Below are 27,606 nucleotides of genomic sequence, written 5' to 3'. Positions count from 1 at the left end.
TATGCTTGGTGCGAACCATTAGTTTGTGACAATACTCTTATTCATGCAATATCTAACAAGCATGCAATCTCTAACAAGCATGCATTATCTAACAAGCATGCAATATCTGACAAGCATGCAATCTCTAACAAGCATGCACTATTGACAAGCATGCAATATTCCACACTCCCTCCAGATGAGAGCTTAGAAATTAGTGTACTACATGTACCCGACTCGTTCCTACAACAGCGTGATGCTACTAGAGTACAGAGCATGGTGCAACGTGATGCTCTCATCTAATCACAGAATATTGCTGCTGCAGCTCTATAAGGAGCCGGCATTAATCAGTTGCTGTCTGGCCTTATCAGCTGACCGGGCAGCATCTCTCTTCGGGCGCATGGCGCCGGGGTGCGCACCAGATTGCTGGACAGCGGAGGCTGTGTCCGCAACGTGGGCCTGCGATTGTTCGTCGAGAACGTCGGCGGCTGGTGCAGGTCTTGCTACCTCCACAGGGTACAGTCGCTGTACCGGGCGACGCATGGTGGATGCTCGTCCTCCGCGGGAAGAGCATTTTATCACCGCTCCTCGGACCTTGTTGTCCTTGCCTCGGATGAGGTCTTCGACTAACGCTAGTCTCCACAGGCCACGCTTCTCATTGTCGTCGTGCACGACTACTACATCACCGACGCACACTGTTGCTCCTTGGTCGTGCTGATTGCCTCGCCTGTGAGCTTTTCGGAGTTCGAGTAGATACTCACTTCTCCATCTGCACCAGAAATGCTCCAGGAGCGTGTTGAGGTGGGTGAGTCGGTGTAGAAGCTCATCTCGTTGAATTGACGCGACATCGACGTCATCAGGACACACTGTCGGAAATGACAGAACGCGCCGACCATACAATAGATGGGACGGTGTTAACGGCTCCTCGACATCTTCAGTTGACACAAATGTCAGAGGGCGACTGTTGAGGACTGCTTCAACCTCGAGCAAGAAGGTGAGGAGTTCTTCGTACGTGACGCGTGCCTGGCCGAGAATCTTCCTCAAGCAGCGTTTTACACATCGGACCATCCGTTCATAAAATCCACCCCACCATGGAGCCTTCTCCAAGTTGAACGACCATTCCATGCCGTGTGCTGTTAGATAGTCAGTGACTTCGGGCAGACCGAACAAACCCACTAGTGACTTAGCCGCTGACTTGAAGGTCTTGGCGTTGTCAGAGGTAACGTGCCGAGGGATGCCAAATCGTGCCGTAAACCGCTTGAAACAACGGAGGAACGTTTCCGCTGATAGGTCAGGCACAAGATCTAGATGGAGCGCTCGGCTGACGGCGCAGGTGAAGAGCGCGATATATACCTTCTTGGTGTCTGCTCCTTCCCTGACAAACAGTGGCCCTGCGAAGTCCACACCGACGTAACTAAAGGGGAAGTCCACCTTGGTCCTGAATTCTGGCAGGGGAGGTGAATCTTCCGGAGCGTACGGCTTCGACTCGAGACGTCGACAAACGGTGCATTGGCCGACAATCTTTCGTACGAATTGCCGACCACGAATGATCCAGTAACGGGATCGTAGCTCGGTTAGTGTCTCCTTGACACCATTGTGGCATACCGTGTCATGCGCCTGCAGGACGGCTAGACGTGTCAACGGGTGGTTCGCGTTCAGCAAAACCGGATGGGTTTGATCATGCGACAGTCCGGCGTTTTGCAGACGTCCACCACACCGTAGAATGCCACTCTCGTCGGTGAAAAGGCCGAACTCCTTACACCAACCAGGGTACTTCTTGTCCTTGGACAGATCCTGTTGAGCGTTGACCATCCACAGTGTATGTGCTCTGTGGAGATCCTTCGCAGACAGATGTGTGGTCTTGCTGCGACGCTTCAACAGGTCTGTGACCTTCAGGACGTAAGCGGTCACACGCAGCAGTTTGCTCAGTGAGCTGAATCGATTCACATCGATGACCTTCTCGATGCTGCTGTGCGAGGTGCAGCCGACTGCCATGACCGTGGTAGGTGTTGCCTTCCGCTCTCTCTCGACTTCTTCACACTGCGATGCTGCGGAGCCGCTGTCGACTTCTGCTCGGGGTTGTGGCTCGTGTAGCCACTTCGGACCAGTGTACCAGATGGTACTGGTGAGCTCGCTGGGCTTCACTCCTCGCGACGGCAGGTCGGCTGGGTTCGAAGCTGTTGGGCAGTAGCTCCAGCAGGACGTCGGAACGAGACGTCGGATCTCTGTAACCCGGCTCTCCACAAACTGCTTCCATGTTTGCTCCACTCCAGCTATCCATGCCAGTGCCACTTGGGAGTCTGACCAGCAGTGAATCTGATCAATCTTCAGCTCCGCCAACGTTGAGGAGACGGATGCCATCAGGCGAGCCAATACCAGTGCTGAAAGCAACTCGAGGCGGGGAATGGTCTGTTGCTTCAGCGGCGCAACACGACCCTTTGCCGCGACTAGCTGTACTGAAGTGCCCACCTCCGTCGTAAACACAATGTAGATGGCTGCTGCATAGGCTCTCTCGGACGCGTCACAGAAACCGTGTAGCTCGACACATGTGATGTTGCCGTTCGCGTCTGTTGCGTAGTGCCGTGGCAATGAGACTGGTGGCATGGCCTTCAATTCCCGTATCATCGTCTGCCACTTGCCAAGACACTCTCCCTCCAATGGGTCATCCCAGCCCATCTTCAACTGGCATAGTTGTTGGTGAAATACCTTGAGGGTGATGGTGATAGGTGCCAGGAGTCCGAGGGGGTCATACATCTTGGCTGACGCCGATAGGACTTGGCGCTTAGTTACTGGCGAGTCGACCTTGGTCGTGCTGAACACTTCGTCGACGCTGAACGTGAGACGGTCAGATGTCCTGTCCCATGGAATGCCCAGGACTTTGGTGTTGGCTGCGGATGAGCCGTTCAACATGGTCTTGGCATACGAGTCGTTGTCCACGGCGACAGTAGGCAGACCGTTAGTCGACAGGGGTGTCGCTGCGGTACCATTGACGATCTCATTCAACTCAGCGGAGTTGGAGACAAACTTGCGCAAGTTGAATCCGCCTGTTGCAAGGTGATTCTTGGCACGGTTGAACGATTCCAACGCATTGGCATTGCTGTTGCCGCCACTCGCAACATCGTCCACGTACAGACTCTGTAGCAGCTTCGTAGTGAACTCGGGATCAAACTTGGCGAGATGGTGTTGCAGGGTAGCGTTCAATAAGAATGGGCTAGCGGATACACCGAAGACAACACGCGTGAATCGGTACGTCTTGAGTACCGGCTGAGCGCTTGTGGGATTGTCGACCCAGAGGAAGCGTAGGACGTCGCGGTCGGCTGCCTCAATCCCAACCATCAAGAACGCCTTCTCTATGTCTGCGGTGAAGGCTACCGCATGCGTTCGGAACCGGAGCAGTATGCTGGTGATCTGCTCGAGCAGCGGTGGTCCCGTGTGGATGCAGTCGTTCAGGGACGGATGCGTCTTCACCTTGGCTGAGGCATCGTACACCACACGAACCTTCGTAGTGGTCTTGTCCTGCCGAATGACAGGATGGTGAGGCAGGTAATGTACTTCGCCCACCACGTCGTGCTCTGTAGTTGGCACCTCCTCGATGATGCCCTTCTGAAGTTGCTCTTGAATTACTGCATTGTATTCCTTCAGAATTTCTGGTGACTTCTGCAGTTTCTTGAGTGTTGACTGCAGCCGTTTCTCGGACAGACTGTAATTGTCTGGAAGCGCGCGATGATCCTCCCTCCATGGCAACCTGACCGTGTACCTCTGCCCATCGTAGCGGATGGTCTGTTGGAACAGCTGCAGAGTGTCTGGTTCATTAGGCAAGATGCCAATGGATTCAAGCTGCCAGAACTTCTGGAGTAACTGGACCAAAGCGCCGTCTGGATCTTGCACGGTAGATGGTTCGACATCGCAAGCGTGATTGGTTGCGACGTTAGTGGAGATGATGCCTGAATTACACCTGCCTGTTGGTCCGGACAGAACCCACCCGAGGCGAGTATCGAGAGCAGTTGGCCCATCATCTACACGAACGATGTCGCCCGTGACGATCTGCCAATAAACATCAGCGCCGAGTAGAATGTCGATACTAGCTGAGCCGCCACAGTTGTCGGCGAGACTGAGATTCTGTAGAGACTCGTAAGCTGTGACTACATCTGCGGTGTGCTGATTTTGCACGGGTGCACAGACTGATGGCACGACGATGCAGTTGACACGAATCCGGTTGCCATCGACGCACTGAATGTCCAGTTCGACCACGTCCCGGAGTGTGCTTGGGCTTGGCTGTTCGCCGCCAAACGCGTTTATCACTACACGTTCTTGACCGGAGCGGCGCACATCCAACTGAGTCAGTACCGATGATGTAGCGTACGAGCGTTGGCTCCCACCGTCTAGCATTACTCGCACAGGCACTTTTCGATCTGGACGTTGAGGCGAGACCACCGAGGTCTGTGCAGTTTGTAGAAATACAGCTCCGCTGTCGCTGACAGTAGCTGCGGTTGTTGACGAAAACACTGGCTTCGACCATTTTCCACTTCCGCCTTGTCTAGATGGCGGAGATGATGTCTTCGCGCCAGTCCCAGGCTGCTCTGACGACTTGGGTTCGCAAATGGACGTATGATGTCGATGCTCGCATTTGCTACATCTCAGCTTGGACTTGCAGTCGCGAGCCATGTGGTTCTTCTTCAGACAGATGAAGCAACGACCATTCTTGCGTATCAGCTCCTTGCGGCGCTTGATGTCTGTGATGGACGAACATTGCGAGGACTCGTGTCCGCTGCCGCAAAACACACATTCTACGCTCGATGAGGTGACGGTAAGAGCTGCTGCTGTGGAAATGTCTGATTTGGCAGGCTTGCTCATCAGACGTGTGGCTGCAACGCTATGCGAGACACTCTGCAGGGTCTCCTCCGCTTCCGTGCGGAAATCTGCTTCCCGTACTAACCACTGCAATAGCGAGTCGACCGACTCGACAATATTGTTATCGCAACGCCACCGGTGGTACGCCGTTAACAGATCTTGGCTCAGCTTCTGCTGCAGCTGAGTGCAGAACGTACCGTACGACAGCTCATTCTGACGGCCAGCATCAATCAAGTTAATCTTGGCGACTTGCACAAGATCTGCGAAACGCTCAAGCTGTTTGGCTGTGCCACGCTCACGGATTGCTGGCATGTCCTGGAGCGCGGACATGTGGACGGCTGTTTTGCGCTTCTCACCTCCGTACTTTTGGTCAAGTCGCTGGAGTGCTGCTGCGTAGGCCGCTGCCGAGTAACCATACGTCTCGACAGTCTTCAACGGTGGACCGGACAGATATTGCCTGAGCTGCAACAGCTTCAGCTCCGGTGACAGAGGCTGTTGATCGACGCAGACGTTGAAAGACGTACGCCATGTGTCGTATAGCTTTTTGTCGCCGTCAAAGGTTGGTATCTTGATCTTTCCTAAATGGCGGTAAACGTCTGATGGTGGATTGCCTTGCGATGCATGCGAAGGACCAGGTGTGAATCCTGGTACTGGTCCAGTCAATCCATACCCATTTGGGGTGCCGCCATAAGGGCCATAATTGGATGCTGATTGTTGGCCTGGGTACAGTGCACTTCCATTCTGTGCAGGCGATCCACCAAAAACGGCGTTGACTGGTGGAGGTAGAGCTGGTGATGGGTACAAACCACTGACATTGTACTGCGTCTGTAGACTCTGTACCCCAAAAGCGGCGTTGTTGGACGACACTGCTGCAGGTAGCACTGGTGACCACTGTGTCGAACCAGCTAAATTAGGCGTTGTACTACACGGCGGCGGCCACTGGCTAGCTGCCGTATCTGACTGCGTCCATTGCGGGGTTTGACTCTGGCCCGTCTGGGCCGCTTGTAATTGTGGCACTCCGAGTACGTCGAGCGGCAAGCGGCTACCGTAGGGGATCGTACTCGCAGAGGCCGGGGCCAGGTGGGACTGTGATCCAAAAGAGGCTGATGCTGATGCTGCTGAACCACCATAAGCGGACGCTGGGTCAGTCGCGGTGCCGAAACCCTGAGCAAATTTCGTTGCGTTTACTCTCGACGACGTACCACTCGCAGCTAGTGTACGGGCTGAACTGAGGCTGTGTTGTTGTGTTGGTGTAGTTGTTGTTCCGTATTGCAGCGTTGGTGTTGCAGCTGTGATCGTGAATGTGCGATTGTCGTTTGTTCGTGTTGTGTTGGTGTAACCAGCACTCGAGACTGGTGTACTCGTGCTCGTCGTGTTCTGCGTGATCTGTTGACGTCCGACGTCGTACGGTGACGAGACTGACGACTGTCGAGGGTTGGTACCGGTGTCACTACTGCTCACAGCCAGACGCAAATCTGTACTCACGCCAACACCGGCACCTGGTTGTTGCTGCTTGCGCTGCTCTGCTGGGACGTTGTTCCGGTCTAGGTCGCGCGCTGCTGGCCCTGTGGCCCCTGTAGCTGCTGACGGGATACCAGATACATCAGGCATGGACATGACTACATTCGTGCATGCACTATCCTGGCCTACAAACACAAGCTCCGTAGCTGCGGTGTTAGCATCCGACGCGGGAATGTGTACGGTACTACCACTAGTACTGGGTTCACTCTGGCCACTGGCCTGTACACTACGACTCGTGCTGGATGTATCTAATTCTTGCATGCTACTAGTACTCCACTGGAGCTGCTCCTGTGCAGTTCGTATTTTGTCTGTAGCTGAAATGGATTCCAAATATGCCTGAACTCTCTCTGGGTGACGGGTGTATCGCAACCCCGTGATTTCGCTTGTGTGTGCACTGTTGTATCTACTCATGCTGATATTTGCTAAAGTAGTGCTGGCCTGCGTCACCGCCTCAGTGTACGACACCTCTAATTCTGCAGTCTCCTTTGCCAAACTCTCTAAATAAGTAGGATTCTTGCAAAATATATCCGCCAGCTCTGAAACAACCTCCATCACGGAGTTCATCCTGTTCTCGAGCATTAGTAGCCCATATTTAATCTCCTCGACACTCACGGTTTCCGATACGATGGACACCAGCAACCCACGTCGGACATTAGTATATTCCGTCTTCGCCTTAGCCTTGGCGATCTTCTGCTGCGGACCAATACTATCTGCCATCTCTAGTCTTCTCTGGTTCGAATCCGGCGATCCGGCTCGAAGGACCAATTTACAAAATGATCTTTGTAAGGCTGCTTTGGCTCAACGCGAGCGCATCTTGGGTTCTCTTAGACTCAAACAAACTGTTGCTTATCATTAGACAACGTAAAACCAAAAACCGAAACGACACGAGGAGACAAGCTCCAGGAAAAAGGGCTAGAAAACCGTATGTCGTACGTGAAGACCATGGGAACGTCGTAGGCGTACCATGGCGCAAAAGGTAAGTAAAATACTTTAGAAGACACGATAGAAAGAAGAAAGAAGACTGTATAATCGATTGCTTGTATGCTTGTATGTATGCTTGGTGCGAACCATTAGTTTGTGACAATACTCTTATTCATGCAATATCTAACAAGCATGCAATCTCTAACAAGCATGCATTATCTAACAAGCATGCAATATCTGACAAGCATGCAATCTCTAACAAGCATGCACTATTGACAAGCATGCAATATTCCACACAATGGGAGCGTGACCGATTTTGAGAACAATAGACACAACAAACTGGGCCAAAGACTTGCACACATTGATGGGGTGAGGAGGCAGTAGATGAGAATTTTCGGGTTAGGACAGGATTCCACTCGGATAAAGGTCAATGAACAGATGATTTATACAAAAGAGAAAGACCAAGGAACTACAAGTTACGCTTTACTGTCCACTAACACCACCAGTTACTAAACAATCAGCTTGGTCTTTCTCTTTTGTATAAATTAAACCATGGCTCTCCATCTGAGAACAGATGATTGTTTGCTCGTTAATTGTACAGTGCAAAACAGAACATGATCATCCTGGTTCATGACACTCAATGTCACTGTGCTTTACCTCATTCTTGATGTTGCAGTCCGCCCCTGCAGCGAGCAGCGCTTGACACACATCGAGTTTACCTATACTGGCGGCATCATGCAACGGAGTGTCGCCATGCTGGATGCACACGCAAGAAACAACAGTAGAGGAAAAGGTTCTCAATGGGTTTGATTGTAGAACACAGTCACAACTGTAGATCAAAGCAAAACAATTCAGAGTGGAATTCAACAGTTGGTGGATATGGTACTACTTGTCTGGTATTTACATTGCATGATTGCCATTAGTGTACAGACATACATGTACACTTATACCTCGGTTATCCAGACCCCAAAGTTACGGGAATTTCAGGCTACCGGACACCCTTTGGTTGAGTTTAAGTGGAAATGTTACTACTCTTTTGGCAATTTTTCTGGAAATAGTGACGACATATGCTATATTATCTATGGCCATTCCCCGTCAAAAAGTTTGTGATTAGGAGTTATGGACATTTCGAAGTAACGGGCAGTGCCCGGATAAACAAGTTATGAGTGTATTTCATATTGTCGGATCATTGTGTCGTTGTACAAATTGGATCAACGCCCATGATGCGGTACGAATGCGGCTAGACGTACACATATGCAAGTGCAGTGATGTGATCGGAACTGGTCCCTGGTACCAGTTTTGCACTTTAAGTCGCATTTCAGTGAAGAGAATTGTATCGCTTAATCTGATCCCTCTCAGGTGATTCAGCGGCAATTTTGGAGTTTGTGCTTCTGACACTTTCAAAAAGGATTTTTTGCCTTTTATCCTCCATGTATAATTTGATATCGTACTCGTAATGCAGGTTCAGTGAAACCCAGCGTATTCATGCGGCTGCACATTCGTAGTACATACCTCATACGATGTTACTGTCTTATGATCGGGAAAAAAGCTGCCGTCAACTGAATCCGCCGAGGGCCAAACCAAGCGGATTAGCATGCACTCTGCAAATTCAAGGGCACTCACGTCAGGTGAAAGATTCTGGTATGATGGCGTCTCTCAAGAATATACCAAGCAATGGGAGCTTGACCGATTTTGAGAACGAAAGACACAACACCCTGGGGCAAAGACCTGCATACATTATAGTCATGAGGAGGCCGTAAATGAACATATCCTGTTAAACACAGAACAGGACTATCCTGGTTCATAACAATCAATGTAACTGCGCTTTACCTCATTCTTGATGTTACAGTCGGCCCCTCCAGCGATCAGCGCTTGACACACCTCGAGGTTATCTCTCCTGACGGCATCGTGCAACGGAGTGTCGCCACGCTAGATGCACACGCAACAAGCAACAGTACAGGAAAAAGTTCTCAATGAGTTTGATTGTAGAACACAGTCACAAATGTAGAGAAAAGCAAAACAATTCAGAGTGGAATTCAACAGTTGGTGGATATGGTACTACTTGTCTGGTATTTACATTGCATGATTGCCATTAGTGTACAGACATACATGTACACTTATACCTCGGTTATCCAGACCCCAAAGTTACGGGAATTTCAGGCTACGGACACCCTTTGGTTGAGTTTAAGTGGAAATGTTACTACTCTTTTGGCAATTTTTCTCGAAATAGTGACGACATATGCTATATTATCTATGGCCATTACCCGTCAAAAGTATGTGATTAGGAGTTATGGACATTTCGAAGTTACGGGCAGTGCCCGGATAAACAAGTTATGAGTGTATTTCATATTGTCGGATCATTGTGTCGTTGTACAAATAGGATCAACGCCCATGATGCGGCACGAATGCGGCTAGACGTACACATATGCAAGTGCAGTGATGTGATCGGAACTGGTCCCTGGTACCAGTTTTGCGCTTTAACCCTTTACCGGCAGCCCCATACTTGAATGCGTCGTAAACGACGCATTCGACATGCATACTGTTGAATACGAATTAGGACAACGGACAACGGGAACAAGTTAGTGGGAACGACATTTATTAGAGATGACGAGACAAGAGACCAAGACGAACGAAACGACTACATGGTGATTATTGACAAGTGAGGAAGAGATCAAGTCTGAACGGCAAGATAAAGGGCCTGGGTAGCTATGGCAAATATGGGCGCGCAAGTAGCTACCCAGGCCAACGGAACAAAAGGAGACAAAAGGTGAGTATGCAAGTGCATGCAGGCCAGCTAGAAAAGGTACGGGAGGAGGTACCTAACATACCCCCCTCCATGAAAAAAAATCCCGCGTCTTCGCGGAGAGAAAAAAAAAGAGAGAGAAAAAGATTTCAAAAAATGACTGTAGGAGAAAAAACACACACACACACAACGCACGGGCCTCACAAAAGTGTGTACTAAAAAATGCACTACAGATCATTACAACCGTTAACGTTCCTGTACTACTCATACTATAGTGTGTACATTGCCAATAACGGGCCCAAACGCCCCTTCAAAACATGGCACAAAAAATAACTATTGGAGTTCGACGAGGGACTTGAATTGTATTCTGATGACTAGTATTTTGCACGGTTAATAGAGCCTAGTTACACTTTAATATACGACATAAATAAGAGAGCGTGGCTCACCATGATCGGACCCCTAATGTTAATGAAGGACACCCGCGCGCACACACACTAAAAAAAATTCACGAAAATAAATTTGACGAAGAAGGAACGCATACAAAAAAGAGAAAGAGAGAAAGGTAGCTGACCTGCATGGCTTGAACAACACGAGGTTGACATAGACGAGACGAGGTTGGCGTAGGAGAGACGAGGGTGATAGAGACGAGACGAGGTTGGCGTAGGAGAGACGAGACTGACATGGACGAGACGAGGTTGACATAGACGAAACGAATGGCGGTTGAGGACGGCTGGGCATAGGATGATCTCAGGGTCGTGGGTCGCTCAATAATCGGGCGCCAATGTTGAATATGAATTAGGCAAGATAAAGGGCCTGGTTAGCTATGGCAATTATGGGCGCACAAGTAGCTACCCAGGCCAACGGAAAAAAGGAGACAAAAGGTGAGTACGCAAGTGCATGCAGGCCAGCTAGAAAAGGTACGGGAGGAGGTACCTAACAATACTAAAACCATGCCTGGTATGACAGGAAGTATCAGCCCACGGGGATTTCCCGTGGCCCTCACACAGCCTAGGTATGATCCTATCCGTAGCTGAAGAGATCTACGCGTGTCCCATTTGATTTCATTGAGAACTGCGCGATCGAAAATTTACGGAAATACACGCGCGCCGACAATGCCATCTGCCTCCGTCAAAACGTCGTCAGGTGCATTTCCTCTTGCGCAGTGAGTTCCTCAGATGACTTCTCCGACGAGGACCTAGCAGACCTTTGCTCTGGGACCCACGACAGTTAGATAAATACTTCGTTCCAGCCGCCGATGCAAGCGAATTTCAAATTGCGGAGCGGAGTAAATTCTCACGCAAATATCGGGAGCTCCAGCCGCTGAAGACGATGTCGTCGTGATGTAACTGGAAGAATCTGATGGTGCTTATGGTGTGTGGAAGCCATGGAGAGTGATCCCGTGTCGACAGTCTTCCAGAGACGCAATATTAGGCCATCGACTTTCTACGTACCTGAGTGACGGCAGCGCAGCGCGACTTGCGCACGACCTTACGGAGCCATCGGACAGCGATTTTGGGGCGATGCTGCTCTAAATTGCGAGCGAGGCACGGCCACTGAAGTCTGTGATGGCTATGGCGTTCATTTCCGCTCTGAAGTCGACTTGTTTTGGCAGTTTCATGTCAACGTCGGAATCTGACGATTTGCATTGTGTACAATTTCCGTGTTTAGACGTATAGGTGCCAATTTAGTAGCGTATGTGTGTGGTATGTGAAAATAATTTTTTACATCGTCAAGAAGTAGTACCAGACTTCCAAGAAAACATAACTTGCACATACAAAATGTGCCCTCGTTGTGAGTTATTGGCATCCTTCTCAATGTTATGGATTTCAGATACAAAATGCACTTGCCGGCAAAGGGTTAAGTCGCATTTCGGTGAAGAGAATTGTACGTCGCTGCCTTTATCTGATCCCTAGCGGGTAATTCAGCGGCAATTTTGGAGTTTGTGCTTCTGACACTTTCAAAATGGATTTTTTTGCCTTTTATCCTCCATGTATAATTTGATAGTGCACCTAAACGCTACGTGAGGGTTCTTGTATGGAAATCCTGTATTCACATCTGGAATGCTCGATGTTCTGTATGCACAGCCTACTATTCACGAGGATGGAGCCTGCGCTGCACTAGCCTGCAGCAATGTAAGATACAATATACATGTAGCTCGAAATACTTTTCTGTTTTCAGCTCATGCGCCTGAAGTCCACCTGTAGACTCCTCCCGAAGTCGTTCCGAGTTTTAATACTTCGACATACTAACCCTTCATACGTGTAATGGATGGAACATAGAAATCATTGTTCCGTCTGGACCCGCTCAGGTGAAAGATTCTGGTATGATGACGTCTCTCAAGAATAAACCAAGCTATGGGAGCTTGACCGATTTTGAGAACAATAGACACAACACCCTGGGGAAAAGACCTGCACACATTATAGTCGTGAGGAGGCCGTATATGAACATTTCCGGTTAAGACAGGATTCCACTCGATCGGGTGAAGGTCAGGGAACACATGATTTATCGTACGTTAATTGTAGAGTGCAAACACAGAACAGGATTATCCTGGTTGATAACACTCAATGTTACTGTGCTTTACCTCATTCTTGATTTTACAGTCGGCCCCTCCAGCGATCAGCGCTTGACACACCTCGAGGTTACCTCTCCAGGCGGCATCGTGCAACGGAGTGTCGCCACGCTGGATGCACACGCAAGAAAGAAGAGTGCAGGAAAAAGTTCTCAATGAGTTTGATTGTAGAACACAGTCACAACTGTAGATCAAAGCAAAACAATTCAGAGTGGAATTCAACAGTTGGTGGATATGGTACTACTTGTCTGGTATTTACATTGCATGATTGCCATTAGTGTACAGACATACATGTACACTTATACCTCGGTTATCCAGACCCCGAAGTTACGGGCATTTCAGGCTACCGGGCAAACTTTGGTTGAGTTTTAGTGGAAATGTTACTACTCTTTTGGCTATTTTTCTGGAAATAGTGGCGACATATGCCATAGTTATGGCCATTTCCTGTCAAAATGTATGTGATTCGGGGATACGGACATTTCGAAGTTACAGGCAGTGCCCGAATAAATAAGTTATGAGTGTATTTAATATTGTCGGATCATTGTGTCGTTGTACAAATTGGATCAACGCCCATGATGCGGTACGAATGCGGCTAGACGTACACATATGCAAGTGCAGTGATGTGATCGGAACTGGTCCCTGGTACCAGTTTTGCACTTTAAGTCGCATTTCAGTGAAGAGAATTGTACGTCGCTGCCTTAAGATCCCTCCCGGGTGATTCAGCGGCAATTTTGGAGTTTGTGCTTTTGCCATTTTCAAAATGGATGTTTTTGCCTTTTATCCTCCATCGTACTCGTAATGCAGGTTCAGTGAAACCCAGCCTATTGACGCAGCTGCACATTCGTAGTACATACCTCATACGGTGTTACTGTCTAATGATCTGGAGAAAGGTGCCATCAACTGAATCCGCCGAGGGCCAAACCAAGCGGATTTTAGCATGCACTCTGCAAACTGAAGGGCACTGACGGCGTCTCCGACATGTCGATGTAGAGTGATGCAAGAAACAAAAACGGAGGAAGGCATGCAGAAGTCTTAGCTTCCGTGCTTCTGTTCTCTGATCGCGAAACCAGTTTGTGTAGCTAGTGCACCTAAACCCGACGTGAGGGTTCAGGAAATCCTGTATTCACATCTGGAATGATCGAGGTCCTGTATGCACAGCCTACTATCCACGAGGATGGAGCCTGCGCTGCCCTAGCCTCCAGCAATGTAAGATACAATATACATTCAGCTCGAAATACTTTTCTGTTTCCAGCTCATGCTCCTGAAGTTCACCTGTATATTCCTCCCGAAATCGTTCCGAGTTTTTCTCCCTCGAGATACTAGCCCCTCATACGTGTAATAGATGGAACAGAATATTGTCCCGCATGGACCTTGCTCAAGTGAAAGATTCTGGCATGATGGCGTCTCTCAAAAATATACCCAGCAATGGGAGCGTGACCGATTTTGAGAACAACAGACACAACACCCTGGGCCAAAGACCTGCACACATTGATGGGGTGAGGAGGCAGTAGATGAGAATTTTCCGGTTATGACAGGATTCCATTCGGGTAAAGGTCAGGGAACACATGATTGTTTGTACGTTATTTGTGCAGTGCAAACACAGAACAGGATCATCCTGGTTCAGGACACTCGATGTCACTGTGCTATACCTCATTCTTCATTTCACAGTCGGCGCCTGCAGCGAGCAGCGCTTTACACATCTCGATTCTACATAACCTGGCGGCATCGTGCAACGGAGTGTCGCCAAGCTGGAAGCACAGGCAAGAAAAAACTCCATAGCTGGCTATCGTCTTATCTTGACGCCAGTTCACTCCAGTGCTTAGTTGGTGGGCAGATTTCTTCTCTCTACCCAATCTCTGCAGGGGTGCCCCAGGGCAGTATGTTGGGCCCTACGCTGTTTTTAACCCTTTGAGGACTACCCAAAACCATCTGGATTCCTACCATTTTCAGGCGAAAAATCGATATTTTCAAAAATTGATCTAGTGTCATAAAATTTGGTTCTAAAGAGACATAGACATCAGTAGTCAACAAAAACCAAAGTTTCTACATCATATATTCATTATAGAGGTCAGAATGGTCAATTCAAAAAAAGGTGTATGTTGCGATTTTCTCAAAAATCGAGTTTAACAAATATTGGATATGGTGTCCTAAAGTTTGATTCTAAAGAGACATTGATATCAGTGACATCCTCAGAAAAGTAAAAGGATCACACTGTTCATCCTCACTATCGCTGCTCATAAAGATAATGCCGAGGGCCTCAGACAAGGAGACACTTGACAGGTTACGTGCCATCGGCACTCTCAACAAAGTAACAAGCTAGTTTCAAATTCCAAATAATTTCTCGATCGGCGCATTCTCTGAGTATACTCAAATGTGGCCGGTTCTCCACGGGACCGACCCGGATCGACTGCGACATGTCTTACCTTGACGAAGAATCAGATCGTACTCGTCTGAGCAACATATGAGCGACTACCAGCACCTAAAAATATATCGATATCGCAATTTTCTCAAAAACTGATACACTCGTCTTTAGGAATCCAGCTATACCTTAAAAAAGGGATATATTCGTCCTTCGTCCTCAAAGGGTTAATACACGTGAATGAATCTGCCGATGTTCTTGATGGCAATGCTAAGCTTGAGGCCTACGCGGTCGATACCACACTATACAGTCTAGTATCCTCAGCTCAGTGCCCTCGGGACGCTGCATGCACCTTGCAGGTATCTACAAACCGCCTGCATAAGTGGGGTTGCCGGTGGAAAGTGTCTTTCGAGCCCACCAAGTCACAGGCTATGACTGACTGCTACCCTCCGACGCACTGACCTAGACCTACCCCAAATCCAGTTTGGTGGTACCTCTGTACCGGAGGAAACCAGCTTGGTGTTCGATTTGACTCCAAACTGTCCTTCGCTAGTCACCTCAGGACCGTGACCATCCGCGCCCAGCAGCGCCTCGGCTTTCTCCGACGAGCGGCCCACATTCTAACGCCAGCTGGCCGAACGACTGTCTACAAGGCATTCGTCATGCCCTGATGGAGTATGCCCCGCTTGTGTGGATGGGCGCACCAGCCAGCCACATCCAACGTCTGGATAATGTTCAACGCCACGCACTGCGCATCATTGGCCCTGGGGCAATTCTCCTCAGTCTGGCTGTCCGCCGGACTGCTGCTGCTCTCTCGTGCATGTACAAATTGCATTTCATCACTGGTCCTCCTCAGCTACTTGCTGTATTGCCACCGCATCACGTTTCTCCAGCCAACCCCAGAACCAGGAACGAGCCCAATAATGCCACTAGCCATGCCCATCAACTGTCAGACACGCTCCCTGTCTCAGCTCCATCCGTCGTGAAGCGGTCGTTCCCGTACTGCTGTATAGGCGCACTGAACTCTCTTCCTGACAGGCTGCTGTCGCAGCGCCCGCACAAAACACGTTTTCAGTCATTAAAGACAAAGGTCTACCTACACCTGAGAGACAGCAAATGGTTCTGGGCAACATATTCCCTGTAATTTTTCGAGCTCGTCGCTTGCCCGACCCGCTAATCTGCGTACCTGGCCTTGCTCAGAGTGCTCAGCTGTGTTTTGCATACGTGTACATGTACATGGTACATCAGTCCTAACACCGATAATTTTTTTTTATCTTAAAAAGGCGACGTGGAGACAATAATCTTAATAATGCAATGAATACAACTAAATGCGCACTCATATCACAACCATGGGGACGAATCATGTATTCCAGAACGTTTTCTTGTCACAATTATCAATGGAATTCGTGACTAAAGAGAATGATGAAACTACAATAGAATTTATACACTTGGAGTGAAACAGCGAGGATACAAGCATAGTAAGAAAAATAGCACAAACCTAGGAACAATTTGCACAGGTAATAAACTATAGGTGAGGTGAGAAATGATAGGAAATTCAGTAAGTGCAGTGTGACAATGGACATGCATGTGCAAGTGTGTATCTTGTTTTTATTTTTCTAAACACCTACCGGTACTTTTACCCATTCTACTTCCCCATAGCTAGATCTAGCTTCGCTTTACATTTCTGTTTGTTTTTCCAGGTGCGTGCTTGTGGCATTGAAGCCGAGACCTTTGGTCGGTGGAGCCGAATTGAAGGTCACTTACGTCGTCTCCGACATGTTGATATAAAGTGGCGCAAGAAATAAAAGGAGGAGGAAGGCATGCAGAAGTCTTAGCTTCCGTGCTTCTGTTCTTTGCTCGCGAAACCAGTTTGTGCAGCTAGTGCACCAAAACCCTACGTGAGGGTTCTTGTATGGAAATCCTGCATTCACACCTGGAATGCTCGATGTTCTGTATGCACAGCCTACTATTCACGAGGATGGAGCCTGCGCTGCCCTAGCCTGCAGCAATGTAAGATACAATATACATGTAGCTCGAAATACTTTTCTGTTTTCAGCTCATGCCCCTGAAGTCCACCTGTAGACTCCTTCCGAAGTCGTTCCGAGTTTTAGTACTTCGACATACTAACCCTTCATACGTGTAATGGATGGAACATAGTAATCATTGTTCCGTCTGGACCCGCTCAGGTGAAAGATTCTGGTATGATGGCGTCTCTCAAGGATATACCAAGCAATGGGAGCGTGGCCGATTTTGAGAACAATAGACACAACACCCTGGGGCAAAGACCTGCACGCATTATAGTCGTGAGGAGGCCGTAAATGAACATTTCCGGTTAAACACTGAACAGGATTATCCTGGTGCATAACACTCAATGTTACTGTGCTTTACCTCATTCTTGATGTTACACTCGGCGCCTCCAGCGATCAGGGCTTGACACACATCCAGGTTACCACCATTGGCGGCACCGTTCAGACATACATGTACACTTATACCTCGGTTATCCAGACCCCAAAGTTACGGGCATTTCAGGCTACTGGGCAAACTTTGGGAGAGTTTCAGTGGAAATGTTACTACTCTTTTGGCAATTTTTGTGGAAATAGTGGCGACATATGCCATATTTATGGCCATTCCCCGTCAAAATGCATGTGATTCGGGGTAACGGACATTTCGAAGTTACGGGCAGTGCCCGGGTAAACAAGTTATGAGTTTATTTCATATTGTCGGATCACTGGGTCGTTGTACAAATTGGATCAACCCCCATGATGCGGTATGAATGCGGCTTGATGTAAACATATGCAAGTGCAGTGATGTGATCGGAACTGGTCCACTCCGGTCCGTCCGCATCAACAATGAGAGGAATGTCCTTGTTGCGTCTGTCTCCACTTGCATACTTTGTCCACCATTCTTTGTCCTTGAGTGACGCTATGACGACTACTGGCCTCCTTAGGTGCTAGGGTCATCTTAGGATATTGACGGCTGTGGTAACAAAGCGGTGGAAAGCTTGTTTGAGTAGAAGATCGTTCGGGTATTTTCTCTAGGAACGCCAACGGCTGTAATTTTCCCTCGTAGCAGCTGTACATTCCGGGGTCCACCATTTTGGATCACTCGGCCTCGTGGTATGTTCCTTAGATGGGACAAACTTGGCTATTGCACCTCTGATGGTGGTGGTTACCCGCTCATAGGAGGTGTTTGGGTCATCACTCATCAGTTATGATGTCGTGCCATGGAGAGTTGTGAAGGAAATCTTGGAGGCGATGCCAGTCCGCGCTCTTGTAGCGCCAGACAGTTCACGTTGCTGCAGGCCCGTGGCAAGGTAATATGCATACAAAGTCGGATAGCACCATAACGTGGTCAGAACGCCCAACAGGGTGTGTGGTGGTTGTCCATACTGGAGAGTTGAAGGTAGACATCACGAAATCAAGGGTGTTGTCGCCACGAGTAGGAGTCCGAGCATGCTGCATAAGAAGGTGCACAGCACAAGTGTCCTCAAGGGCTTTTCCTGCCAGTGTGGTATTAGAGATGTTGAGCCAGGCACGGTTGTGAACGTTAAAGTCCCCAGCAAGAATGAGACTAGAGCCGTGTTGACGGGCCAAAGGAAGGATTTCGTCGAGATGATGGATAAGCGAGTTGCTGTTGCTCTTGCCGCACTCAGCCAGTAAGGCCATTGCTCTGTCTTCTTCACTAGTAGGATCAGAGTGGGCCAGAGACGTGGTGGGGTTAGGCTGCTGTGGGAGGGGGTGGTGGCTCCTCTCTCTCTCTGACCCCTCAGCCCAGCTGCTGTCGGAGGACAGAGCTAGAGTGCAATCGGGCTCACCTTCATTGCCTACCGCCGAGGCAGGTTCCGGTTCCCCGGAAGCATCCCTTTCCGCATCCGATCCTCCTACAGCAGCTGAATACGAGAACGGTTTGTCTAGCCCCACACCACTAGCACTGGCAAGCTGGCGGTTGGTTGTCGTACCAGAGGGAGAATGTTGGTCCAATGAGCTTATACTTTGCCTTTTGTCCTGCTACTCTTTCCGCATCCGACCCTCCTACAGCAGATGGGTCATGTTTGTCTGACACCACACCACTGGCCAGTTGGCGGTTGGCTGTTGGACCCCGACACCATCGTCAGGCGAAATAGCTCGTCATAGTACATTCGAGATCAGCGGGAAGAAGTTGACGACGTCCACTAATTTAGTATCAGTGCACACGAATCTGCTGTGTGTGTTACTCTGTGTGTCAGCTATGGCATCATCGCCTGTGGTTCCATGCCTAGCATGTACGTCTGAACCGTCCTGCAAAGTTTGAATGACGTAGGTTGAGCGATCGCTCCGCGAAACATATTTTTTGAAATTCTCTTCATAGTATATCTTCCACCATTGAAATTTCGAATTTCTTCGAATTTTTTGCTGAGAGGGTGGCTTGCAACCTCGATATGGCTTGTTCCAGGCATGCTTTGGAGCCATCGCCTGTTGAAACAGTGGCGGGAAGCTGCCCTGCAACTGTTCCAACAGGAAATTAATCGATCCGAGAAAGCGCGAGTCCGCGAATCTCGGTTGAATATTGAGTATTTCAAGCCTTTTCACGACAAAGACTGTGGAGTTCTTTTTGGAGATGGACGTCGCGGCAAATAACATGGTGTCCGACTTCTGGTGTCTGGTGAAGCCAGGGATCATTTGTCCAGTCATGTCGGCAGCCTAACCGTCGGTGAGCTTGTGTTTGGATCCCGTTCTGCTCGATGTGGTAGATCACAAACAATTTGATATCGCACAAATTGATCTCAGCATCGTGCGTACGGTATTTTATATTCAGAAAATCCCAAAGTGTCTCTGTGTGGCCGTCCTATGCCTTGAGAAACTCCAATCAGGCTCCTATGTCCTCTGCCTTCATGATTGAATGTCCACTTCGTTTGAACAACGAACACAACAATCGAGGACGGCTTTGCAATGAAAAATACAGCTATACTGGAGCTGAAAAAGAGAAGAAAAAAACGTGCTCGGGATGAGACTCGAGTACACGCATACTCTCCCAGTAGGTGAAACGCAAATTTTTGTGAAAAATGCGTGTCGCCGACTGACCAGTAATTTCGCCTGACGGGATTTGTTTGTACTCCGTGTGTAGGTCAGGCGATTTGGACAGTCCTTTGCCTCATGTCCGCCTTTCTGACATCGAAAACATAACATCTTTGTGTTTGACCTTGGTACGAACCCCCTACCGTGGTCATACCGGAGCCTATACGCACAGCAGAATGGATGCTCTTCTTCAGGCTCATTCTTGCATGGTGGGTTCCCGTTTCGATTGAAAAATCACCATGCTCCGCGATTTTTCTTGTTATTCGGCCACAAATATCTCCAAACACCCCAAAAACTTGCCACTGCTCCATCGTGTAAATGCAATGGGCATCCAAATACCGATACTGTGATTACTTCACTGCCGCCTACAGTAACACGTACATCCTTACCGATTATTGATAAGCCAGAGGATACAAGCCGGTCGTGTGCGGCTCCACAGGACAATGCTACGGGGAACCAGCTAACGTCTCGGGCACTAACAAGCCATAAGGCCCTCCCTACCATGCACTAACCTATAATTATTACCCACTGGTTTGAGGGAAAGACGAAAACGGGAAAAATCTGAAGAAAAAATTGACTATCACCACCAGGACTCGGATCAAGGACCATAGCTTGTAGCCAGGGATGCTCTAACCACTGAGGTATGGTGCAGTTCTCATCCCAGCAGAGACCATTCAACATCCTCTTCAGACTTCGTAACTCACACTTCCTGTGAATCCACACAGGTGGGTGTGACGCTGCCCTCACTGTAACCCACACACTTCACGTACAAAACTTGCACGCGGGAAGCCCCAAGTCATCGAATATTTACTGGTATGAGGGAAAGGCGGAAATGGGAAAAATCGGAAGAAACAATAATATTTAATTGACTGTCACCACTAGGACTCGACCCAGGGCCCCTCGCATGTAGCCAGCGATTTCATTATCCAAATTCGATTTTGGATAATAAAATTCTTTTAAAATTCCTTAAACTCGCTGTTGTCTGGCCATGTCTGCATCAATTATATTCTTCACACACGCACCCAACGGCCTGGGAGCCTTGGGTGTTGCCAGTAGGCCCCAGCGGATAATACTAGCATTATACCCAGCATTTTTAGCACTTTCTGCAAACTAGTATCGTGCTAGCATAATCTGGCAAGTTTTGAAGAAAACTAGCATATTCCCATTGGATAGGCTGATTTTTTTGGATTCATTTGAGGGACTCAGAAAGTCGACAGCCAACTGTTACATGGCTAAAAATTACAAAGTCACTTGTGTCAGAGTGTGGATAATGTTGGCTTGGCTGTGTGGTATTGTTGCGAGAAGCAGTGGCCCCTCGTACTGTACCTTGTTTTGATGTGTATTTCATTTGAATTTTTGACCTTGCCAAAAATAACAGGAACAGAGAATATCTGGATCAAAACGTAAATAGTGGGAGAATGAAGTACTCGGTCCAGGTTAAAGAAGCAGCCCACTTCCAGTGGAGTCGGAAATTCGGCCATGATCGGCTATGTTTGGGCATAACAGACATTGACTCTTCACCCTTTAGAGTCTTCCCATATATTTACATCAAAGGATAAGCAATACTTCGTACTTTATTTCGAGAATAACTTTAGTTTTAGTTGTCTAACTTACACGATCTTGGGCATAATAGAAAGCCCTCTGTGAGCAAAGTAGAATAAGCTCCAATTGACCACTGTAGAGGGCATATATCCAACGCTATGGCGCCACAAAATATTTTCAGAGCTGGAAATCTGCACTACGCCCAGTTCACTCACTGGTCAGTTGGAGCACTATGGTCAGCTACGTTTGGGCCTTGTGTAAGTCTGGACTTAGCGAATTAATTCTTCATTGCTATTATGTTGGGTCTCGTTTTCTCTGCACTGTGCTGACGAGACCACAAATGACGAAACAATTCTGTCCGGAGATCGAGTAGATATATACATGGAAAGCCAAAAACATGCGGGTTTACTTGCACCTGCAGATTGAGTGCACAGGAGAGAGATAAAACAAGTACCCACCTCGGAATGTTCGTTTGGTGTTCGGCTAGTCCTCCAGGGTATCTGTGTTGGGGGCCTGTGTCTCTTTCTGGGGCTGATGGGCATCTCTACCGAGCTGATGGGCTTCTCTACCGGGCTGATCTGTTCCTTTTCTGCTACAGGCTGCTGCTCTAATGTGGTTTTCTTCAGCTCTGTTGTCAGCCTCTCAATCTGTAAGAAGCCAATCAATTGATATACGACACAAATAGGATTTGCTAGGGTTGAGGATGTCCAAGAAATACAACCTAGGATGTTTTTCGGGTGATTGACTCAAGTTCATTCTCACAACAGAGGCTGAGGGCCTTGGGTGTTGAAGGGTGTACAAATTTTTCAAATTCCCGTTTTCAGAAGAAATAATGCAAATGGTGCTGAGTTCTCCTGGTTTCTGTTTTGACTTCTACGACCTCTACATATTCCAATCCCCTTTTGTCGTTGGTGTGTGCATGCGGTTTGCTTCCGTGTTCTCCGCTGCACGCACGTAATGCCAAGCACGGACTGTTATATGCTTTTCAAACATTCATGTTGTCTTTCTCGCAAGTGCTTCTTCCAGAACTCTTTTCCCTTACCACTTGAGGAACAGTTGCTCTGTGTGTGTGTGGGGGGGGGGGGAGGGTGAGAGCAGCGGAAGAGCTCTCTCGTCGGGATAGACTGATAATATTTCGTATAAAATGCCTCACGACAATTTACCCACTGAGAAGACTCCTGATTGTACTCGTCTCAAGCCAACCAGTTTGTTATCGCACGAGTAGATCACGTCCAAGCCTGCGTCCCGCCATGGACTAGCTATTGCCTTGTGACACCGTCCAAATGACTTCATTAAGAAGATCCTTTCTTTTCCAACACATCCTGACATCTAGAACTTTGCGTGAAAACTTGACCTATGCTGGCTTCCACTCGTGCCATCGTCCCTTGGACAAACCCAGAAAATCTGATCATGGGTGCTCTATATTACCAGTATCTGTTTGGTACCTGGACACACCTATATTCTTACCAACTTCCGCCTCTTTCCGTAAACTTATGAGGAACCACGCCAAGGTAAAATGAATAGAACAACTCTTAACTCACTCGCTCCGGCGATGTCAAAAATACCGGCCTGTCTTGAGGTGCTGCAAGTTCCTTCTTCCGTCTGTGCGTGAGTGCCACCAGTCTGGCTGTGTTCGAGCTGAGCATTTCTGATAAATAGACAAGCAAAGTGAATATTTTAAACTATAAGGAACTTGGATAGAGGGAAGGACAAAATGTTACGAGTTACGACTAATGGTCCGGCAATGAAACCAGATATTAAACATGGAAATGGTCGATGCTGGAATGATGCACAAGTTGGGCACTACAACAAGTAGTTCCACAAGACGTAAATTCCACCGTATATATTGTGATGACTTGTAAGGTGTGCCAATTGTACTTGTTGGTGCAGGGATGAACATAATTTTAGGAGTTGATCGTCTTATTATCTCTATCTGACTCTATATTATCTGGTTACTTTGGTGAACCATTATTCATAACTCGTAAAATGTTTGAAGAAGGGCTGAGGCTTCCTGCAGCTTCATCTGTGAAAAGAATTCGGGTGGACACACCCATTCCCATAGCGCTGCACATCACATCCGAACCAGTTCCGTTATTTTTACAACGTTTCGGCACTTGGCCATCGTCAGGTAATAGCAATGAATACCGTGGAAGCCACACAAGAGCAGTATATACGCAGAGTGTAGCGCCAAAAAATATGCGAATTATGTCACCTAGTGTGCAGAAGGGGGGGGGGGGACAGAGAGAGAGAGAAAAGGCGCAACTAGCACATCACGGAGGAGAAGCAACAGAAGGTAGCGCGCATTGTGCTCTGTGAATGGCGTTACGCAGAGTGTAGCGCCAAAAAATAAAATGATGCGAGTTATGTCACCTCTATACAGAGGGGGGGGGGGGGAGAAGGTGCAACTGTGCACATCACGGAGAAGAAGAGCGAGCGTTCTCTTCAACGTGCAGTGGTTACTGAAGAACGAATAAGTTCCAACGCCAGACTAAATCGGAAGATTTCTGGACTTCGAGAGGCGGATCAATGTGTGGCGGGAACCAACAGCTCACCCCGCGGCCCAACTCCTGTTGCCGCCGTTGGTGTTGCGTCACCCAGTGGGCATACGGCCAATGCTGAGCCAGTCCATGAGCGGGCGTTGGTGGTGGACGACTGTGTGTCCGACCAGACAAGGCGTCTGCTGGAACATGGACCTAGCTTTGTCCCGTCGACGGGGAGGCTCACCAAGCAAGAACGAACAGATGTTGAGACATCGGTAGAGAGGATGGCGTTCACCCTCCGGTGGCAACAGCCCCAGCCTCAGGGTGTGGACCTCAAAGAGGAGGACCCACCGCCAGAGATCAGACAGGACAAGAAATTGTGGAAGCTGATGAAGCGTGGCTTTAAGCAGCCCCCACAGATGGACGACAAAGACGAAAGGAACATGGCCAACTTCCGCGACGAGGTGTTACGGGCTTATGACAAACACACACCCTCCAAGCCCAATCTGACGCAGGAGGATCGGGTGGAGCTGAAGCGACTTCGCACAGACCAAGAAACCATCATCAAACCATCGGATAAAAGTAAAAAACTCGTTGCTATGAGACAGGAGCTGTATTTGCAGAAAGCAGAAGACATATTATCGAACATGACCATGTATGAGAAAGTAGATTTGACCATAGAGTCCTACGATACCAAGACACGAGAAGTAATACTGTCAGAGTGCAAGAACATGGATTCAAAACTCCTAAAGTCAATCCTACCAAGCAGTACGAAGTTCCCCGAGTGGTACGGTCTTCCAAAGAACCACAAGCAGAACTTACCATTGCGACCCGTGGTAGCAGCGTGCGACAGCCCAACGACTGGAGTATCTATTGTATTGGAGCGCATCCTACAGCAGCTCATTCAATTTGTCCCGGCCCACCTGGCTAACACGACGGAAGCTATAACCCACATCTGTGACGCATGTCCGGGATTGAACGCCCCCGATGGCACCATTGTTATGTCCATGGATGTAGTCGGGCTATATCCGAGCATACCTATTCGGGAGAGCGTTCAGGCAGTGGTGGATATGCTGCAGCAGTATTTCCAGCGGATCGACATGTTTGGGCTGAGTGTGAGCGGGGTACGGAATCTGTTGCTGTTTGTTCTCAGCCACAACTATTTCAGATTCGGCCATCAGATCTATCGCCAAGTGGACGGGGTTGCAATGGGTAACAATCTTGCACCCCCATTTGCGATTCTATTTATGCATATGGTTGAGGCCAGGCTTCTGCAGGATTCTCCGTTAGTACCGCTCCTCTACAAACGCTACATCGACGATATCCTGCTGCTATGGACCCACGGCAGAGACAGCTTGATGCGGTTTGTGCAGCATTTCAACTCTGCACACCCAAGTATCAACTTCACATATGAGCTCAGCGAGGTGAGTGGCTCCATAAATTATATGGATATCACAATTATCATCCAGGAAGGCAAGCTGGCACACAAGCTGTACCAGAAGGCATGTGCTAGTGGTCTACTCATTGATTATACTTCGGCAGTTCCCCACCATATCAAATTGGCAGTTGCTTCGTCACAATTCCTAAGAGCTCAGAGGCTCTCATCGAATACCAGAATGCGTGCAGAAAGTGAAGCGAGGGTTCATGAACAATTAAGATTGAACAATTACCCAGAGAGAATCATTGAAGAGGCACGCACTGCCTCCATAAGGCCAAAGCGTCGTCGCCATGCCAACCCATGCTGCGCATTTCTAAAGCTTCCATATAAGTCAGATAAAGTACATCAAGCAGTGAATAAAGCAATCAGAAAGTATAAAATTCCGGTTAGAGTCGTATATGAGCACACTGGTAGCCTGAGGCGCACATTGTGTCGCTCCGCCCTCGTTCCTCCTCTATGTGTCAAGGCTGCAAATCCGCTACAACCGAAAAAGAGAGGTCGCCCAAAGGGGCCGTGTATCTCGTATATATCCGGGGGACAGGATGTATGTATGCAGAAGAAAGTTGTATATCAGCTGAAGTGCAAAGAATGTCCGGAACAATATGTTGGTGAGACTGGCCGCTTTCTGGAAACTCGCCTGGAAGAACACAATGGTGAGGCAAGACGAAAGGAACTCGACAAGCCATGGGGCCAACATTTTCGTACCACTCACCCTGGACGTAAGCTTAACTATGGGCAAAGTGCATTCTCTGCAGTTGAAGTGATAGGAAGAGAGCCTGATCGAGCCCGTCGCAAACTGCGCGAGGCGATTGAGATTCGTGATGCCAAGCCCCATGTGAACATAAGCACCGGATGGGATTTGTTGTGAATTTTTCTCACCTTCCCCTGCTGCTACTTCAATATCACTGAATAATTATAATATGAGGCGGGTCACTCAAATCCATTCTGTTCCTGATGCCTCGTCGCGTCCCTGGTGGTAACAGTTTGGCATGGAAGTTTAACCTCATAGTGCATTGACACATGGGGCTCCGTGCTCCCCTCCTGTGCTAGAATTAACACCATAATTATTTGGCATGTGCCCTCACTTCGTAGAGCACAACGGCGCGCTCTTCTTCTCCCTGATGTGCACAGTTGCACCTTCTCTCTCCCCCCCCCCCCCCCCCCCTCTGTATAGAGGTGACATAACTCGCATCATTTTAGTTTTTGGCGCTACACTCTGCGTAACGCCATTCACAGAGCACAATGCGCGCTACCTTCTGTTGCTTCTCCTCCGTGATGTGCTAGTTGGCCTTTTCTCTCTCTCTGTCCCCCCCCCCCCCCCCTCCTGCACACTAGGTGACATAATTCGCATCTTTTTTGGCGCTACACTCTGCGTATATACTGCTCTTGTGTGGCTTCCACGGTATTCATTGCTATTACCTGACGATGGCCAAGTGCCGAAACGTTGTAAAAATAACGGAACTGGTTCGGATGTGATGTGCAGCGCTATGGGAATGGGTGTGTCCACCCGAATTCCTTTCGTAAAATGTTGTTTTCATTTTTATATTGGATAAATTTGGCAAGGCTACTTGGGCCGCAATACAGAATGCAAGGTGACTTGGGAAAGCACTTCACAGCTTGCCGTTTTGACCTGAGCAAAGCCTTTCACTAGGTATGGCATCAGGGACTGATGGCTTAACTCAAACACTATGTTGTCCAGGAAGCAGCACTGCAACGGTACTCGGCGTACTTGATTGGGCGCAGGCAGCGAGTGCGAGTTTAAGACCACTACATCAGCCTTCCTCCCTATCTCGGCAGGAGTGCCTCAGGGGTCAGTCCTGGGACCACTGCTGTTTCTGGTATACACCATCGAGCTGCCTGCCGCTTTCGATAAATGCCAGCACCAGGTGCAGCCAGTTTGCCAACACCACAGCCCTCGTCTGTTCCAGCAGCTCTGCCGCACACCGCGAACTGCAACTGAAGAGCAGTGTGTCAGCCGCCGTTGGATGATTCGAGCGCTGGCATCTTCTAATCAACACTGCTAAAACGGTAATCCTCACCTTCTACAACAGAAATCCCCCCCCCCCCCCCCCTCACCATCTCCGCAAGCATAGAGCTAAACAATGCACATCTCAGAAATGTCCTGCAACATTGCCACCTCGCCATTGTCTTT

At 48.7% G+C, this 27,606-nt stretch overlaps 1 protein-coding gene across 1 annotated transcript in view; it reads right to left on the bottom strand.

Moving 5' to 3' along the window:
• Positions 1–27,606, bottom strand: part of LOC135829261 (uncharacterized) — a gene marked incomplete at its 5' end in the record, with an annotated part of 75,903 nt that overhangs the window by 23,605 nt on the left and 24,692 nt on the right. The window contains 5 exon segments of the mRNA XM_065341664.1: positions 7,927–8,025; positions 9,100–9,198; positions 12,594–12,692; positions 21,995–22,183; positions 23,078–23,184. Of these exon segments, the coding sequence (XP_065197736.1) occupies positions 7,927–8,025; positions 9,100–9,198; positions 12,594–12,692; positions 21,995–22,183; positions 23,078–23,184 (593 nt within the window).

The sequence above is a fragment of the Sycon ciliatum genome, chromosome 13 (genome assembly GCF_964019385.1).
Source record: "Sycon ciliatum chromosome 13, ocSycCili1.1, whole genome shotgun sequence".
Classification (NCBI taxonomy): domain Eukaryota; kingdom Metazoa; phylum Porifera; class Calcarea; order Leucosolenida; family Sycettidae; genus Sycon; species Sycon ciliatum.
This window is presented reverse-complemented; position numbering and strand designations above follow the sequence as displayed.